The sequence below is a fragment of the Elaeis guineensis genome, chromosome 4 (assembly GCF_000442705.2).
Source record: "Elaeis guineensis isolate ETL-2024a chromosome 4, EG11, whole genome shotgun sequence".
Taxonomy (NCBI): Eukaryota; Viridiplantae; Streptophyta; class Magnoliopsida; order Arecales; family Arecaceae; genus Elaeis; species Elaeis guineensis.
The window spans coordinates 119,955,585-119,974,428 of record NC_025996.2 but is presented as its reverse complement, the minus strand read 5'-3'; the positions used below and the strand labels follow the sequence as shown (position 1 = coordinate 119,974,428).

At 35.7% G+C, this 18,844-nt stretch overlaps 1 protein-coding gene across 1 annotated transcript; it reads left to right on the top strand.

Annotated features, from left to right (window-relative positions):
- Positions 1–12,504: 12,504 nt before the first annotated feature.
- Positions 12,505–14,704, top strand: LOC105042736 (sugar transport protein MST6-like). Its single transcript, XM_010920035.2, has 4 exons — positions 12,505–12,637; positions 12,732–13,054; positions 13,415–14,044; positions 14,264–14,704. Exons 1-4 carry the CDS (start codon positions 12,505–12,507, stop codon positions 14,702–14,704), a joined length of 1,527 nt encoding a protein of 508 aa, XP_010918337.1.
- Positions 14,705–18,844: the final 4,140 nt, after the last annotated feature.

The following is an 18,844-nucleotide window of genomic DNA, read 5'->3' as shown; positions in this document are numbered from 1 at the left end:
TTAGTCTTATTGTAAGCAATTATGACATCGCAGGTCAAAAGATCAGTTACACAAGTACAGCATCGAGATAATCACTGACAATCGAATAAAAATCCATATGATTTCTCATATGGTCACGCTCAGTACTAGTTGTTCTCTAACAACTACCCGTACTTTTCGCTCAGTGTCTTTACACCATAGATTAGAGACTTATCTATCCCAAAAGAAGCGAACCATGCACTGATCTATTTAAAAAAATAATCATCCCCATGATTGTCCTATAATCGGGAGTAATTTAGGAATTGATCATACATATTTTTAATTCTTAATTTTTGAGAATATGTATCGTAATATCAATTTCAAGGATAATTCAATGATACATAACACTTGAATGAAAAAAAAACTTACTCTTTATTGATTAAATCATCAGTTTAAGTATAAATTTATATCATAGAATAAAAATATGTCAGCCAATAATTAGCTTCTAGAACATATATCTAACAGCTAGTGATGGAATCCTGAAGGTTATTCGGGGTGATAGGATGATATTAAAAGGAAAGAAGAGGATGAGAGGATATTACTACCTGACAGGGAGATCAATATGACGTTGAGCTTCAGGAGCAAGGGAGAGTTCAGTACGAGGTGGAACTCCAGGTAGAAGTGGATCAGGCACGAGATGCGAGACTCGAGAGAATGAGAGGTGATATCGCAGAGTAAAGTTTCTATTACCGTAGGAGGCTATCTTGAGCAGATCTTAGATCAAGAGGAGCACAGCATATGATGAAGATGGGATCGAGTGGCCTGGCTCGACTCCCACGTATATCTATCCATGAGACAGCATGTGTATCCTAGGGTGTGGGGGCGAGACGGATCACAGCTCTTAGAGATAGATGGAGGCCAAACATCGAGTCAAGATGAAGATTGTTGAAAAAAATTTCTTAAAATTTGATCCATAATAAGCCTAGAATGAGGTCCAAGATGACGAATAGAATCCAACGAGCTTAAGAACAGTCCAAACAGAATCCAAATGAAGAAAATACATATGAGAGAAGGACGAGAGTAGCTGATACAGCCCATGGGCAGTCGAAGGGGCCCACAGGCTAGCGCAGGCTGGTGGCAGCATGGGCCAGGCCTGGCAGCGTGCTGATGTTGGGCCAGCAGTGCACTGGGCTAGCCCCAGATGCATGCGAGCATGCGCGGGGGCCGTGCGGGTGCCCAGGCCCACCTAATATCATGGTTCATCGTGGATCATGCTAGATATCATGGCTCATAGGGTCGCATGTGGATCAGAGTGCGATCCACATGTGTGCTTGATTCAGAGGATGATCGGATGGTTCAGATCAAAGGTGATGGTGATTCAGTTTGATTGTGTGATCCGATGGCTCTGGAGCAAGCCGATCATGATCGGACAGCTGCAATTCGAGTCGATCATGATCGAACAGTCAGAATTGATTCTAGAATTTAATTTGGACTCAGTCTCCTAGTGAAATACTGTTTTGGAGTTTTTGGAGGCTATAAAACTTCGATTGATAATCTGTTTATTATGTTGGATAGCTGGTAACATTTTGATCATGTAAAGAGACTTTTTGAGAGATTTCAGATAGCTTTTATAAAGGCTTTGAGACTTTTTATTGAGAGATCTTTATACAAGGGTTGAGTGATAAGTTTCTTTTTTATTTATTTGACTTTCTTTCTCTCATGGTAAAATTTGCATATCCCGTGGAGGTGGGCTTGAGGCCAATCCATATTATCTTGATTTATTTGTGATATTTTTTTCTCTCTTTCTTTTTTCTTCCTCCCCAACACTTTTCTCTAGTATCAATCTGTTGGTGTGAAAATCCGTACGACATCGAAAAGCTGGAGTGGACGGCGAGATGGGCCTCCCAGAGGTATGACCTGCACAAAAATTCTGATCAGAGGTTATTCCGGCAAGGATCCTCCGATGCTCAAGTTAGAACTCTCGTTCAATAGATAAAGGTGCATAAGAGGCAGAATAATGACATACCTTTTTTAGAGTCTCTTTCGAACTTCCTTTATGGGCAGAGGGCTGGAGCTTCAGTTGGTAGGTTAGTTAGCACAATCTCGCTTGATCAGGATGTGACTTCTATAATTAAGGTGGCGAGATTATCACTTAAGATTTTTGGGGTATAGCGGTTGTAGTTATCTTATCAGTTTTATGACAGTTGTCATCCGCAGGCATTAAATTTTGAATTGGGTCGCCAACTAGGTGTCGTCGAGATGGGGATTGGTCAGCGATGACTAAGAGTCGGTCATCTTGTGTTGTCATTAGATGGAGAAGTTTAGAGCTGGAATCTATTCAATAGCACAAAGTCAGTCAGTCGGATATGATCAGTTGATGACCGTCCTTTGATCAGATTGATCTAGCCATTCAGACGTGCCATTGACTCGTTAGCCCGGCCTGCAAGAGTAGGCTAATGAGGAAATATCGATGATTATGCACATGGGTTGCTAAGCTATAATCGATAGGGCTTTGTTTGCTCAAGGCAAGGAGTGTTGACTGGGTGGATGTTAAAAATTAGTCAGTGAAAGTGGTAGCCAACCATGAGTCAGCAAAGGCTTCAGTAGGTAGGCTCACCATCTTTAGATATCTTGGGCCTTGGGCTTTTTCATATTATTAGTGTTGGAATTTGAGGTTCGGGGCATGCATGTGTATTTTAAAATTTTATTTTCTAAACACCGTAGTGGAATACAAGAATAAAATACTTTTAATCTAAATTATGCATGCATAAAAATATAAAATCATAAGGATCTAGTTCAAGTGCTGAAATTGATATATAAATTTATATACCTGTTTCATAATTTTTTTCTTCGAATCTGAATCTGGAAGAAAAAAATTATTTTTCTAACTGCACAAGTGTCCAACTTCTATAGATATCTACTTGAAATTAGTCTGGAATAGTCCTCTAAAAATTAAATTTTCTTCTCTAAGAAAATTCAATTTGCTGAATCCGAACGAAGTCTGGATCGTGATCAACACTTGATCTCTTTCCTTGATCTTCTTCTTCTCTTCTTTAGCCTTTCTCCCTTGCTATATGCTATTGCTACAATCTTAAAACCAGCAAGGAAGAGGATGCCCAACATCTTGGGTGTGGGAGACTTGGGACGTCCTAAAGGTTGGGGCGTATGGGATGCCCAAGGGGAGAAGAGAAAGGGAGAAGAAGAGAGGGTGTGGGGAGACCTTCTAGGCATAAGGAGTCACTGGTTTGGATGCTTTAGGGATCCTAGGGGAGGTCTCTTTAAATAGGCATAAGGCTTGAATCATATTCAATCTCATAATGCAAGTCCTATTTGCATTAGATTTCCTAATAAAAGTTATTTAACTTACATTAGGAATCCTATTAGGTCCCAACTCTTGGAGCCTTGCACCCAATTAAACACATCCTCTTTTGCACCCAAGGGATGCCCCATATTAGATTGATAAGCCCTCTAATCATAGGACACGCCTAACTTGATCAAATCAAGGTGCATCCCATAATAACTATCAAGAAAAATTAATTAGAAACTTGCATCCTAATTTAATTGATCCATAACCATAGACACCTAACAATTGAAGTTTCATGAATCTAATTAATATAGATTATTAGCAAGTAATTAAGTTTGAATTATCTTATCAAATAAAAAATTTCAACAAAAAGATGAATTGGGTCTAACCATGTGCTAGCAAGGTTATCTTGAACCCAATCAGATTTTTCTAAACCCAATTGACACTTCATAAGTTTAATTACTAATTTTAGATCTAATTCTTTTGTTGTGTGACCCCATAAGTTCAATTCTATCTGGTAGTGAGATATACAATGATCTCTATCAAAGTATCATTGAAACTCTTTTCAATGGTCGGAATAATTTCACTCTAACTCATCAAGGATTGTTGATCCAAAACAATCCTAGTGAGTTCTCACAATTCATCAGTGACACCTAGCAATATATAGTGGCAACCCAGTAGAATTGAAATGAAGCTCTAGGTGTAGTTAACATGTGATTCAGTCTCTCTATCGTGAGTCCCGACTAGATGGCAGATCATGGATAAATCGTCAAACCTCAACATCAGTCATATGATAGATTCGATTAGCTCAAGTCCAGTTGTGATTTTTATAAAATTTTTTTTTCATCAATCATACTATTGTGGCCACAGATTTTCAGACTTAGCTTCTCAAATCTCATAGGACTACTCCTTTCTACCAAAGTTGATATATCCTATCTTAATGCACACCCTACCTCTATAGTGGACTAACTGTCGTCAATATCACTACAAGGGCTCATTGAGATCTATGTTTATGTATCAGTCAAACTTCAGTAGCCTCACTACGGATAGTAGTACAATCTTAGATCAAAAGATCATTCACACAACTACAGTATCGAGATGATCACTGACGATCGAGTAAAAATTCAAGTGATCTCTCATATGGTCACGCTCAGTACTAGTTGTTCTCTAACAACTACCCACACTCATCGTTTAGTATCCCTACACTGTAGATCACAGACTCATCTATTTTGAAGGAAGTGATCTATGTGTTAGTTTATTCGGATGGATCACTATCCTCATGATAATCCTATGATCGAAAGTATTTAGGAATTAAATACATGTCTCTAATTCTCAACATCTTGAGAATATGTATCGAAACTAATTTCATAGATGATTCAAGGACACATTACACTTGAATAAAAAAAAAATTTATTCTTTTATTGATCAAATCAATATATTAAGTACAAAATTATGTCCTAGAGTTATTACAATATGTCAGCCATATTGATTTCTAGGACATACATCTAACAATTGCCCATGTGAAATTTTTCTAAACAAGCATGTACTAACGATCAGCCCTACTGGATATGCCTAGAAGGGAGCTAGCTCTGATTTACACAGACACAATTAACTACATAATTAGACAAAAAAGCTAATCTTGAAAACAAACATGCTATGTATCAGTATATGCCAGCGATCAGTTCTAATTGGCTAGATCCAAAAGTACTAATACTACCAGCAGCCAATCCCAATTAGCTAGACTCAAAAGAAATCAATTTTTAATGTATGATCGATGATCAGTCCTGTTGACTAGATCCAGATCATAGTTTAAGTCAAGAGTTTTTCTCACTAGTTTTCATAACATAACCATATTGATTTTCATAATAATCTTCAATTTGAAGTACCATATCTCATTTTCAAAAAGTGACAAAATAGTTTTTATTCAAAAATTATAGCAAAGGTGAATATGCATAATTTCCTTTCCAATCATACGATATTTAAATAGAAAAAGAAATTTATTTTAAATTTATAGTTTGCAATAACCATGTCAAACACAGCTTATGCTTGATCCATAGTTTTGAATACCATTTTTATGAGAGCATGCATAATATAATTATTTTCTAAATTTTTAGATATTTTAATATATATATCTTTTATAATAATTCCAATTTCAAATATAGATGATATGCACTTAAGAAAAATCCTAGAAAATAAAAGAATTACTATCGATTGAATTCAAAAGTCATGATCTTCGACTTGTGGCCCGATCCCTAAATCCGATGCTCCCTTGGCATTAAAGACTTTGGCACAAGCAATTTATAGTCTTATTAGCTTTCAATTTGAGGAGAAATTAAGGTGAAGAAAGATACTCTCAATCTAGCCTTAGTTTAAGCCTTATCATGGGCTGGATCCAAGTGGCCAAATCGAATGTCGAGGAGATTGTTTAGATCTAAATGAATTGGGATTTTGATCAGATTTTTCTTTTCTTTTTTCTTGTCTCTTTCTATCTCTCCCCTCTCTCATGCCACAATAGGGGTTCTCCCTATGACATAGAGGAACCAAGAGGAGAGGGTGGTTTGACATAGGTGTAGTCAAGGTGACTGGGGTAGTGGTGGCATGGCCAGAGTGGTCGGGTGGTGGTGGCACTGCGAAGGCAGCTATGGCTTGAGGTGGTGGTTCGACCGTGCATATGAAAGCCAAGTGAGGAGAAAAGGGGCATTGCCCTTGCTGCCTTGGTGGCAACATCCATAGCCAAAAGGGAAATAGGGAGAGGAGGGAGACTTATGGGAGGTGGTGGTGGGTCGCAATCGACAGTGCGGATTTTTTATGACAAAAAGGCCTAATACTCTCAGAAAGAGAAAATAGGGGAAAGTAGAGAAATGAGGTTTTTAGGGTGATGATGCTCGGTTACGGTAATGCAGCAGCCATCGGAGGTGAGAAGAGGGAGGGAGAGGTGGTAGGGGGTTTAGTGGTAGCTTGACCGTAGGGGAGGAGGGGTTTTTAAAAAAAAATTGGAGAAGATCATCTTGATTAAATGACGGATAAGACTATTGTTTGCTGATTGTCGTTGCCCCAATGGCCGACTGTTGTTCCACACCAACTCATGATGCCTATTTCGATTGTTCCTGTAGCTTATCCCCTTCTATTGTAAGGGATGGAGGGGGGATCATATTTCTCCTATTCTAATTCAATATTTTTTTTTAATTTTAAGCTAAAGTCGTCAAGCTATATGTCACTACTACTAGTGGTGCTTCTTAGACTCCATTTTTGTGCATTTATTGAATTTGCCATACAAGATTAAAGACTACATAGTGAGCATTTTGATGGTTCTATCTCGATATAAGACTCACATCATTTAGTGCCACTTTTATTGGCTCATGATCTCCCAATTTCTTTTAAGATCTATATATCGTTTTAGTTTCTTCTCTTAGATAGTTAATCTCAAGAGTGGTAAATAAACATAGGTAGACAAGAAAATTTAGAAATTCTATATGGTTGTCAAAAAGACTTCAAGTAAGAGATACAAGGACAAGCTACATAAATAGAGTTTCTCTTGACCGTTGACCTGAGTTTTTATATAAAAAACTTAATGAATTATAAGTGTTATATATTATGGCTTATATCTTAAATAAAATATATAATTTATACTATAGTACATCATATAAGTGAGAAGTGGTAACTTACGAGTATGTTATATATTGTATAAATTAAAATATTTTGTACCATATTCTAAAAATGATGAGAAAAATATTGGATATTTCCATCAGTCAACTTTTAAAAAAATTAATCCTAATTATTATAAATAAAATAAAATTTAACCATAATTAAGTTTCACTAATATTTTTTTATACCTGCATTTCAATTTTCAAAATCAAAATTTGATTCCGTGACCTCATGTTATACAACCTTCGTCGGTTTGGAGTCAACCTTGGGAAAAATAATTACACAGTCTCTCTCTTCCCCGGATCGTATTCCACCTATAAAGGCGAAAAAAAAAAAAAATGCAACAAACAATACGGTCCTCGACATTCTCTCTCCCCCATCGTATTCCACACAACGCGGAACAGATAAAACTCGCTCTCTGCCCTCCCAACCGATTGCCTTCTTTTAAAAGGATTTATCCGACGCCCTGGCAGCCCTCATCCCTCTCTCTCACGCTCTCGCTCTCTCTGTCCCCTCCCTCTTCCTACTCCTCCCCATCTTTTGTTTAGGGTAATTTTTCGTTTTCACAAGTTGTAATTGTCCATGTATTTTGATCCATCTTCATTATTAGCTGTATTTAACTTTAAGAGTTACTGCTCAGGAATCATTAGGCACTCACTGTTGGGTCTTCATGGCTGGAGACGGCACTGCAAGACAACAAGCCAAACATTCTTCTGAATTCGGTGGTACGAAAAACTTGTTCGTTGAGTTATAATTTCTATTTCTTAATTTTTGCATACTAAAATGTCCAACTAAGTACCATAAAAAGTCGATATCGATTACCGGAGCTAAATGATGGTCTGAAGACCAAATAGAATCCTTGATCAATCAACTCAAAAGCTATGGTTATTTTTCTCTTGCTCTTCTATGTGCAGCAGTCATTCATCTCTCAGATTTCATTTCTTCGTTTGAACAGATTCTCATCTCATTCAAGGTGGTTAGCTCCAAAAATACTAGAATCTTTGGTTATGTTTATCTTGGTCAGCATGCAATTTGGAACCAAAATGCATTTCTGTTTGTGCCTCACTACACTGTCTTGGCTATTGCTGCTACTTTGTCATCTATGTTTTTGATCTTTTGTTCGAACATCCTCCAGTGCTTTATGCCACGTAATCCGTTGTGTTCCATCACCAAGGAAATTGCAACTTCTAAAGCTTAAACTATCAAATATCACAATAGATATCCACCATGGCATTCATTCGACTATTGCAAGTGATACCTTTTGGTTTCTGAGATATTTTGCGCTGTTAATTAATGTAAACCACGTAAAATATATATTTTGTTCTTCAATTTTCCAAACCTAATGAACTGGGACTTCTCTCAGTGCTTGTATATACACCTTTGCCTAGCAATGAGAGATTTTGTGTTGGAATCTTGGGTGGTGCACACCAATTAGTTAAAAGTCCAATGACCAAGTGATAGAATTATTAATCAATGATCAAGTATTCATTATGTCATTTAAGCATGCTGATTTTTTAATGATGTCACATTAGTTATATTTTCTCCTTAATGCTATTGAAGAAAGTTTATAAGCATTGAGATTAATTTGAAGTAACCAATGTATTAAGATCTTTCTGTCAAACATTTCCACATTTTACTTAATTATGAAAGCGATGGCGCAGATTTAAAATCTGATCAAATTTAAGAAAAATATAATCTAGGTTGTCAACCATTGATTTTGGCATCTATCGAGTCGTACAATACTTTGCCAATGAAAGATAAATGAAAATGTAGTGCATGCACCCGAATGCATAAAACCTGAAAAAGGTGGTACATGATTCTTCTTCATTTTTATATATAAAAACAAGTGGTATATTAGTTGGCCGTATTAATCAGATGAAATCTTTCTAAAGAAGTCTAATTTGTCCGAAGCATGAAAATAGTTGAACCATGTAGGAGTAATAGTTAAAGGGAAATCAGACAAAATATTTATTTATTTATTTATTTTGATGTAAAAGGAGGGAAAAATCTATTCGATTTTATTATTAAAAAAAAAACCGAAAAATAAAGAAAATGAAAAAGAACCTCCAGCAAAAAAAAAAAAAAAAAATCCATTAATACCAAAATTTAATTTTCAAATTTGAATTTTAAAAAGAGAGAATCCCTGTTCTGCCGCCTATGGAATGAAATAAAATTCACCATCGGAAAAGGTCGTCAAATCCACTTGTCCCAGAAAAAATAGAAGACCGGCGGCTTTTCAACAAATCGATGGCACCTTCATCCAATGTTGCCATAAACGGTCATGTCGCATCAAGAGAGGGGTAGAGGGGCACGGCCTCTGTCCAGCCACGAAGAGAGAAAGAGCTGGACCACTGCTAAAAAGAATCCGGTGTAGATAGAAAAAGAGAGAGATACTCCACCTTCTGCCGTCTGCCACGTGCTAAAGGGAGAGATCAGCCAAAATATTGCATATTAATTTCACAAAAAAGAAAAGTTAGTTCTGATGTGCTATCCATTTTTGAGGTTCAAAAGATGGATAAATGTCTCAAGACTTAATAGCTATTTGAATATATTTGAAAATTTTATTTGATCTCCAAAACAATACTACCCTTTCACTTAATTGTGGATGTTTAGTTTCAAACAATGATATTTGAATTTTGTGTCTATGTAAATCTGTGTGCTTACACACACTATGCTTGATTATTTATGTTTTCCTCTCTATCAAATATTCTTCTTTCAATTTTTTTAATATTGAATAATTTAATAAAGCCTTTTATACAAACACATAGTTTATACTTCTATGTCACACGAGATGCATCGCCTAGTGGCAAAGACAAATGTCATTTTCTAGAATCCAATTTGATGAGGGCATTTTCTCTAATGGTGTGAAAGAATATAGTTTTTTTTTAAATGTTTACATGCTCTCATTTCTTCGTGTTCATTTTTAATGTTTAATTTTATGTCTTAAAAATTTTGGATGCTCATTTGAAGCTTGTTTTAGTAGAATATAAAATATATAATTGTGCTAGTCTGTCAGGCTAGCCTAGAACCAAACGAGTGCAAAGTCCAAATCTCAGACTTGAGCCTGATCAAGCCTAGACCTAGCCTATGGGATCAAGGCCGAGCTTGAACCGATTAAGAAATGAGCCGTGGAAGGGCAATTGGCTGGGACTCATATAGGCATGACCCTGATCTGAGGATATAAAACTTGAGCCCGACTTCACCTTTTCCAAACCTTCATATATGCATGTATGTATGCATGCATAGATGTATGCATGGATGTATGTATGCATGCATGTACATACATGCATACATACACACACACACAGAGATATATATATATATATATATATATGGATGTATGAATGTATGAATGCATGTATGCATGCATATGCACATACATGCACATGTATGCAGGCACGTATGTATGGATGTATCTATATATGTATGCACGCATGATGCATGCATATTGATACTCGATCTAATTTTAATTAATCCACGTATTTTATCTCTTTTATTTTTTAATTCTTTATATTCTTTTCATTTGGTTTAAATTTTAAAGTATCTAATGGTAGGGATATCGATAAGAGGTGGATAGGAAGTTTTTTTTTCAAAAAAAAAAGAAAAAATCCAGCAAATTGGGATGCTCAGAAGAAACCGTGTCGATGAGAAATAGCGTAACAAATACAAGTGCCTATGGACTAAATTTCTAGCCATATTTTTCTTGTAGATATTTGTAAAGAGAGGAACTAAGGCTATTTTAATAGAAAAAATTTGACAGAAAAAATCTAAAATGACATATTCCTCTCTCATCCGTTGATTAAATAAAGAGCATTTTCAAATACCAAAGAGAGCCCAGTTGGTTGGGAACAATCAAGGGTACTGTATGCATTTAATTACAAGGTATCAACGGAAATGTTTACTCATCAAAGCCATATGGGAATTGCGTATGATTTAAATAACTGAAATGATTACTCATTAAATCACAAATATCCACATGACTTGCATGATTAGCCCATGCTGGACTATGGAGATTGTATTAATCTCTTCACTAAGTCTAAGCTGAACTAGCTCAAATTAGATTTGACCCAGTCAACTTATCTCTAATGAAATCAATTATCAAATTGAACCAAACTCGCCTAATACAATGAAAGAAAGAGTTTGTACAAGAGACTTAAACAGTATTAAACCCTCACATTGAATATGATCACATAAATTAAGGCTGCATTTGGGAGCATAATAAGATAAACTGGAGCAAGTAAGTTAACCTACTCGTGCGGTTTTCATCAGAAAAATGAAGGAAAAAACTTCTACACTTCTAAAATCTAGAATATATAGGTTACTCCTTCCTATATGGGAGAGTGTTTTGTTCCCGGACTAAGTGAGGTAAATGGGCTCCAAAGGCAAAAAATTGTGTACCACCTTTATTTCTTGTTCTTCTACAAAGTGTTTTATCCCAGTCTTCAGTAAGTTTTTGGCTAAAAAAGTGGACTAAATGGAGTGAAAGATCTTTTATTCCACTTCCCAATGCAGGCTAATTGTTTTTTGCGGAACCTACACCTTGAATTAGAACATGTCCAGCAATGAACATAAACATGACAGGACAAAATTTTTTCTTGTTTATTTCTAAGACTAGGAGATGATAATCCCCTCCCACCTTTTCAATCCTAGTCTGTCCTCATCTTGGGGGCTATCTTCATCCAAAGTCAAGCATCTTACCTCTCGCCCAAGAGGTAAGAGGGGATTTTGTGCCAGCAAGTGCACGGTGGTGACTTGATTAATATTGTTACCTTTGTTGGGCTCGACATATATAATTGGATTAAAACTGGAACCTCATTATAGCAAGCATGAATGAAGGACTCTCATACATGTCCCTTGTGATATAAAACTACCATAATATCCTTCATGCCTCCTCACTCGACAATATTAACATAGCCTATATCTAAATTGGAGCTAAGTATAAAGTGAGTCTATTTTTTCCATTTATCAAATAAGATTGTTCGAGTGTGAAATCTCATCATAAATGTTTACTAAGTTCTTAATTGGTTCATTAAGTGGTCAAATTTGATTTCTCTTCTTAGATACCATTGAAATAACTACAACTATGAACCTGCATATGAAATGAATTATATCAACTTAAAATGCAAATAAATATCCAAACTGAATAGTAGGCCTTGTTTTATAGAAAATGATTTTCTAAATTTAATTTCAAAAGATTAGAAAATCTAGACAGATACCTATTTTAGGAACAATTATTTTATCGAACAAAAAATAATAGGGTAGTATAAAATCATGATGGCTAATGCAACAATTAAGTCATTCATTTGCTTTTCAAGTAGATAGTTTTATAACTATACTCCTATTGGCAATGGTTGAAAAAAGAACGAAAAAAAGCTAGAGATTTTTTTTTTTTTTGGCAATATTACTCTTATTGATTTGGAATGCACCGCCCTGTATGAAATCAGCCACTGAAAGCTTGGTTAGCAGTTAGCAAGCGACAAACTTCTCATAAACGCTTTTACTTCCTAATTTCCCGCACCTTCTCTCCTCATTCTTCCATCTCTCTCTCTCTCTCTCTCTCTCTAAGTAATATGATATGATTCTTAAAAGTCTGATAAATGGCAGGAGGTGAGATCATGAGCCAAAATGGAAACAAGGAATATCCAGGAAAGATGACTTTCTTCGTCTTCCTTGCCTGTCTTTTAGCCTCCTCTGGAGGCCTCATCTTTGGTTATGACATCGGTGTTTCTGGTAAATTTGGAGACCCAAAACTCTGGCATTTTATTTCTTTCGAGCTCCAACAAGTTTTGTATATGCTTAAAATTTTCCTTGCTTGATTTGAAAGGTGGTGTGACTTCAATGGACTCATTCTTGGAAAAGTTCTTCCCCTCAGTTTATAAGGAGGAGAAGGAGAACACAAGTACCAACCAGTACTGCAAGTTCGACAGCCAACTTCTCACTGCATTTACATCATCTCTCTATTTAGCAGCGTTAATAGCCTCCTTCTTCGCATCTACAATGACAAGAGTATTTGGAAGGAAGTGGTCAATGTTCATGAGTGGAATCGTCGTTCTTATGGGTGCAACCATTAATGGTGCAGCTGGCAATGTGTTTATGCTCATTCTTGGTCGCATTCTTGTTGGTGCTGGTGTAGGATTTGCAAACCAGGTGAGAAATGATCTCTCCTTGAATCTCCTTTCCTAGCAATTATCATGATTTATTTAAGAATGCTAAGGTGCAAAGCATCTAGTACAACCTCAGCATCTAACATTACTTGAATGGCACATTTTGTAACCTTCTAGGACATACTAATTCTACAATTCATGAAAAACTGGTTTCTTAGTTTTGAAGCTATGTTTACAGCTTGCCTGTCAAAAATTTCTCAAAATCCACATGCACTGGATCCACATTTCAAAAGAGGCATAATCATAGGTTATTATATATATATATTTCTTTTTCTTTAATCTTGAATATTTTGATAAATGAATCATGTTATCAGTAGAACTAAAATTTTCATTTTGTACGTAGTCTGTGCCAGTGTATCTTTCTGAGATGGCACCTGCTCGGCTTCGCGGCATGCTCAATATCGGTTTTCAACTCATGATTACGATTGGGGTATTCATCGCCAACTTCATCAACTATGGCACCGCTAACATTAGTGGTGGTTGGGGCTGGCGCATTAGTTTAGCACTTGTAGGTATACCGGCTACCGTCATAACTCTGGGATCACTATTTCTTCCTGACACACCCAACTCGCTCGTCGAACGTGGCCATAAGGAGAAGGCCAAAGCCATACTCTCCAAGATCCGTGGCACTAATGAAATCCAGGATGAGTATGATGATCTTGTGAAAGCTAGCGAGGAGTCCATTGCTATAAAACATCCTTGGTCCAACATAATAAAGAGGAAGTATCGACCACAACTTACTATGGCCCTCCTCATCCCCTTCTTCCAGCAGGTCACTGGAATTAATGCCCTAATGCTTTATGGCCCCGTTCTCTTTAAGACAATTGGGTTTGGTGGTAATGCCTCTCTTATGTCTGCCCTTATTATCGGCCTTGTCAAAGTCCTTTCTACATTTGTCTCCATTGCCATTGTTGACAAGCTTGGTCGAAGGATGCTTCTCTTACAAGGTGGCACACAAATGATCATATGCCAGGTATCAATCACCACAAGTTTGCCTACATTATATTTTTGTGTCAAGGTTCATAACTCCATTCATTGCGAGCATGTGTTGTCATTTTGATCAAGTATCTTAGTAGAAGTATTCAAATATAAACAAAAAATTGATAATTTGATATTCCTCTCTGAACGTAATGTTTCATATTCTAGCTTTTCAATTTTTTACACATTTTCTAAATATTTTATTGTGAATCAGATAATTGTGGGAACATTGATTTGGATTAAATTTGGCACCCATGGTGAAGCGACTCTATCGAAAACTTATGCAAGATGTGTGGTAAGTTTCATTTGTCTCTATATGGCTGGCTTTGCATGGTCATGGGGTCCACTTGGGTGGTTGATCCCTAGTGAGATCTTCCCACTGGAGATCCGGTCTGCAGGCCAGAGCATCAATGTCTCTCTCAACATGTTGGTCACCTCCATCAATGCTCAAGTATTTCTTGCTATGTTTTGCCGCATGAAATTTGGCCTCTTCTACTTCTTTAGTGGGTGGGTAATCATCATGACCATTTTTGTTGCCCTATTCCTACCTGAGACCAAGAATGTTCCAATTGAAGAGATGATCCTTGTGTGGAAGAAGCATTGGTTTTGGGGCAAGTTCATCGAAGATGAGAATGCTCGTGTTAGCAATATTTAAATAAACAACAACAAATCAGAAGCTACTCTTGTATGATCAATTCAAAAGAGACGATTCATTTTGTCAACTGCAGTTTGGCTTCAAGATTTTCATATTTTTAGTGGTTGACTAATGTTGAAAATTTTGACTTAAAAACAAGTTGCAGAAGAAACTCTGAGTTTCTAAGTGTGTGTGTGTGTGTGTGTGTTTTTCTTTTTGAGAAAATAGGGGAAAGTAGGCCTTCTCCTAGAGTATTATTAGAGTAATATGGTATTTACTAATATTGTATAGACAAATTTTATGACTATAGTATTAGGGTGAAGGATTATTTACAGTAAGGGTGGTAATTTATAATTTGATCTATCAATCCGATCTATGAATGACCCACTCTAGGTAGGCTAGGGTTTGGGTCAAAACGGATTTGAATCATAAATGGGTCGATCCATCTAAATCTGTTTATTTAATGGGTTGGGCTTAGGTTTAGATCTTTAGCATGTTAAACATATTTTGACCCATTTAATAATTGGATCAGATCACAACCCGACCCATTTAACATATTTAAAACCTATTTAATCTATTTATGATATATTAAAGTCGACCTATTTAACCCATTTAAACTGTTTAATGTATTTAACTCGTTTAACCTAACTTAACCTATTTAATAAACATATTATGTGGGTTGAATCGGGTCGGGTTATCTCTTTAATAAACAGATTATATTCAGATTTGAGTTTTCGATCTATTTAATAAACAGGTCAGATTTGGATTAATAATTTTTTTATCCGACCCACATCCAACCCGACCTGTATATGACCCAATCCACTTGATTGCCATCCCTAACTTATAGGCAAATTGTAGACCAAGTGTGAAAGAAGGTAAAGATGTCCATCAAAAAGGACATTGGGCTAGAAGACAGTGAGGTTTAGTTGATGCTCCATTGGTGTTGAACCCTATACAAAACAAGGATTGTTCAACATATGAAATTAAGGGTATTTATGTTTGGAATCTTGAAGTAGTCAATTCAAGGGGTGAGGAGGCATTTGAGAGTGATGGATAAACTTGGCAACAAAATTATGCATGTTGTATTTGTTAAAGGGGATGCCTAGTAGGTGAATAGGAATGCAATCTTTCAGGCTGTCATGGAGGTAGAATAAGCGTCGAAGGAAAGATCCTGATATTATGCTCCTTCCAGATGCACTAGAAGGTGGTGAGAAGTTGAGTCCACTGCCATGATTTACAATGAGGGTTGAAGGGAGGAACTCTAGTCATTCCAAGTCTCTCGAGCACTAGCTAGTCGGAAGATGTGGAAGATGATGTATGCTTTTAAATATTTCACAGAGGGTGCATAAGTAGGGAAAAAAAATGAGGAGATGATCCACAGCTTCATTGATACAAAGATGGCAAGTGGTAGTGAATTGAAGGCCCTGTTTGATTAGGTTATCAACTATAAGAATCCTATTGTGGCAGCACAACTAGCCAAAAATCTTTATGATCTTCCCTGATGTAGGTTGCTTCCATAGGGTATATGAGTGATCACATCCCACCATGAATAACAAAGTGCATGGTAGTAGTTTTTCACTATGAAGATGCTATTGGCACTCCATTTCCAAGCTCTTTGATCATCATCACTAGAAGGATAATGATTGATAATAATAGAGGTGAGTGTTCTGAATTTTGCATTGGCAATGTTGCTCATGGGGTTCTTGAAATTTGACAATAAGTCTGATTGGTTTAGGAAATTGGTGATGCTAATTGAAGGGTCTGACAAGAAAATGAAAATGTCCGAGAATAAGGAACTTAGATGTTCTTTGTTTCGTTAGGCCTCGTGCTAGCAGGATGTATGAATCCCATTACCAACCATAAGATTAGTGAATAGGCAAAAGATATTGGTGAGGTGGAGGTTGCCCTTTCAAAAGGGAGATGCTATGTGAAGAGTTGTAGTCGAAGGGAAAAAAGGTAGGTGTTTATGGTAGTAAAAACCCCCACCACTTTAGGAGCAAGGCCTCATTCAAAATAGGAAGGTTTGAAATCCCTAATCATTGAGACTTTTGGGATGGCAAATGGATCCTAGCTTGCTAGATGTTTTGTCTTTCCATGATGAATCTACCTACCCCATAGAAATGAATGAATGATGTTACTGATCTTCTTGGTGACCATTGTCAAGAAACGAAATACGGACATCTAGTAAACTAGAATGGCGTATAGCACATGATTGATGAGAGTGAGATGTCTAGCCAATGATGACATCTTCTATTTCTAGCTTGAGAGCTTCTTCTCAATTTTTTCTAGAGGAAAGTTCTAGCGACGAACTTTCAAAGTAGAAGAGTGTAGAGGAACACCCATATACTAGATGGGGAGGTGAGATCTTGCACAACCTATCACATTGGTAGTGCTTGGGCTTCATCCAAGGATAAACCTATACCAGTTGAGTGGGTTTTTGATAGTTAATCTTGAGAGTTGTGAGAAGTTCGAAGGAGTAGAGGATAAACTTTAAGATGCTGACTTCGAATTTTGTTGCTTCACAAGATCAAAGTATCATCAATGAATTGGAGGCATTGAACACCTCTGATTGTCATAGTTGTATCAATGCCTAAGATAAGATTTTCTGATGATGCTTGCTAGGGATCCAGGTGAGCACATCGGCAATAAGGATGAAAAGGTAGGGGGGAGAGGGGTTTGCCTCGCTTGAGGGCTCTCTTATTCTTAAAGCATTTACTCGGCTCACCATTGGTAATTAAAGAGGAACTAGAAGTGTGCGAGAGTGAAAGAATCCAATTCTTCCAACATTGACCAACACCCCTTTAGTCTAATAGTTGAGTAAAGAAAGTCCAAGATATACTATCAAAGGCCTTCTCAAAGTCTATTTTGCAGAGAATATCTCTGGGTTTCATTCATTTGCACTGTGAGATGATTTCGACCATTGTAATAAAACTCTCCACTATAGCAAAATAGGATATTAGTGACTCAAAAAATTCATCATTAATAATAGATTTTCGTTGCTAATAGTTATTAGCGATGAAAATATCATCGCTAATATTTCATCGCAAATAATACTGTCGTTGATAATTTTTTACAACGAAAATTTTACGATGAAAAAAATTTTCATTGTCAATAATCAATATTACTGATAAAAAATTTTCATCATTAAAAAAAAAATTTTTGAAAACTATTTACGATGAAAAATTTTAGTCGTAAAAAAAGATAATTTATGATGAATTATTACATCACTAATAAAAAAATAATTATTTATGATGAATAATATTCATTGCTATTAAGTTAATTAAAAATATTTATAAAAATTAAATTTAAAAAATATTAATGATATAAATTTTTATTATAAATATGATAATTTTTGACATAAACTTTTATTGCTAATAAATTATCAATTATTTACAATAAAAATATTTTCATCGCTATTAATTTAATTAAATTTTTTTATAAAAATTAAATTTAAAAAATATTAGCAACATAAATTTTTCTTTGTAAATATGTCAATTTTTGATATAAATTTTCATCACTAATAAATTATCTATTATTTATGATAAAAATATTTTCATCATTATTAATTTAATATAAATTTTTAATATTTTTAAATTTATTAAAAAATTTATTTATGATCAATTTTTAATCGCTAATATATTTTTTAGTAATTAATATTTTGTTAGAAATAATTTTAATGCTAAAACTTTACACATATTTTTTTAAAAAAATAATTTATGAATATATATATTTAATTTATATTTATAATATTTTTTATAAATTAAAAATAAAAAATTTACATAATAAATCTATAAATAAATTTTATCATTTTATTATATAAAATTAAAATTATAAAAGATCTAAAATAAAAATAAAAAGCTACATAAATTGGTCGTCAAGTGTTGGCATCTACAGAAGAAGAACGGATTGGGGAAGGAGAGCACTCGGAAGAGCTCGGATTGGTCTGCTGCTGCTTCATCAGCTGCATTATCTGCTCCATCTGTGCTATTCACTCTATCATCTGGATCTGAAATCGTTGGCACTCATCGACGAATGCAATCAACTCATCAACTCACTGCTCAGTCTGTCTCTGCACCTCCGTCAGTCCAGCATCGCAGGCAGCATAGATGTCAGCCCTAGATGAGCGTGAGGATGAGGAAGCACTGATCTCATGTCCTAGAC

What these genes read in the sequence shown, in the direction of transcription:
- LOC105042736 (XM_010920035.2), top strand. Translation starts at nt 12,505, where the DNA reads ATGGCAGGAGGTGAGATCATGAGCCAAAATGGAAACAAGGAATATCCA. An exon ending in TTATGACATCGGTGTTTCTG is followed by an intron (nt 12,638 to 12,731) that starts GTAAATTTGGAG and finishes TTGATTTGAAAG; the next exon opens with GTGGTGTGACTTCAATGGAC. An exon ending in GTGTAGGATTTGCAAACCAG is followed by an intron (nt 13,055 to 13,414) that starts GTGAGAAATGAT and finishes TTTTGTACGTAG; the next exon opens with TCTGTGCCAGTGTATCTTTC.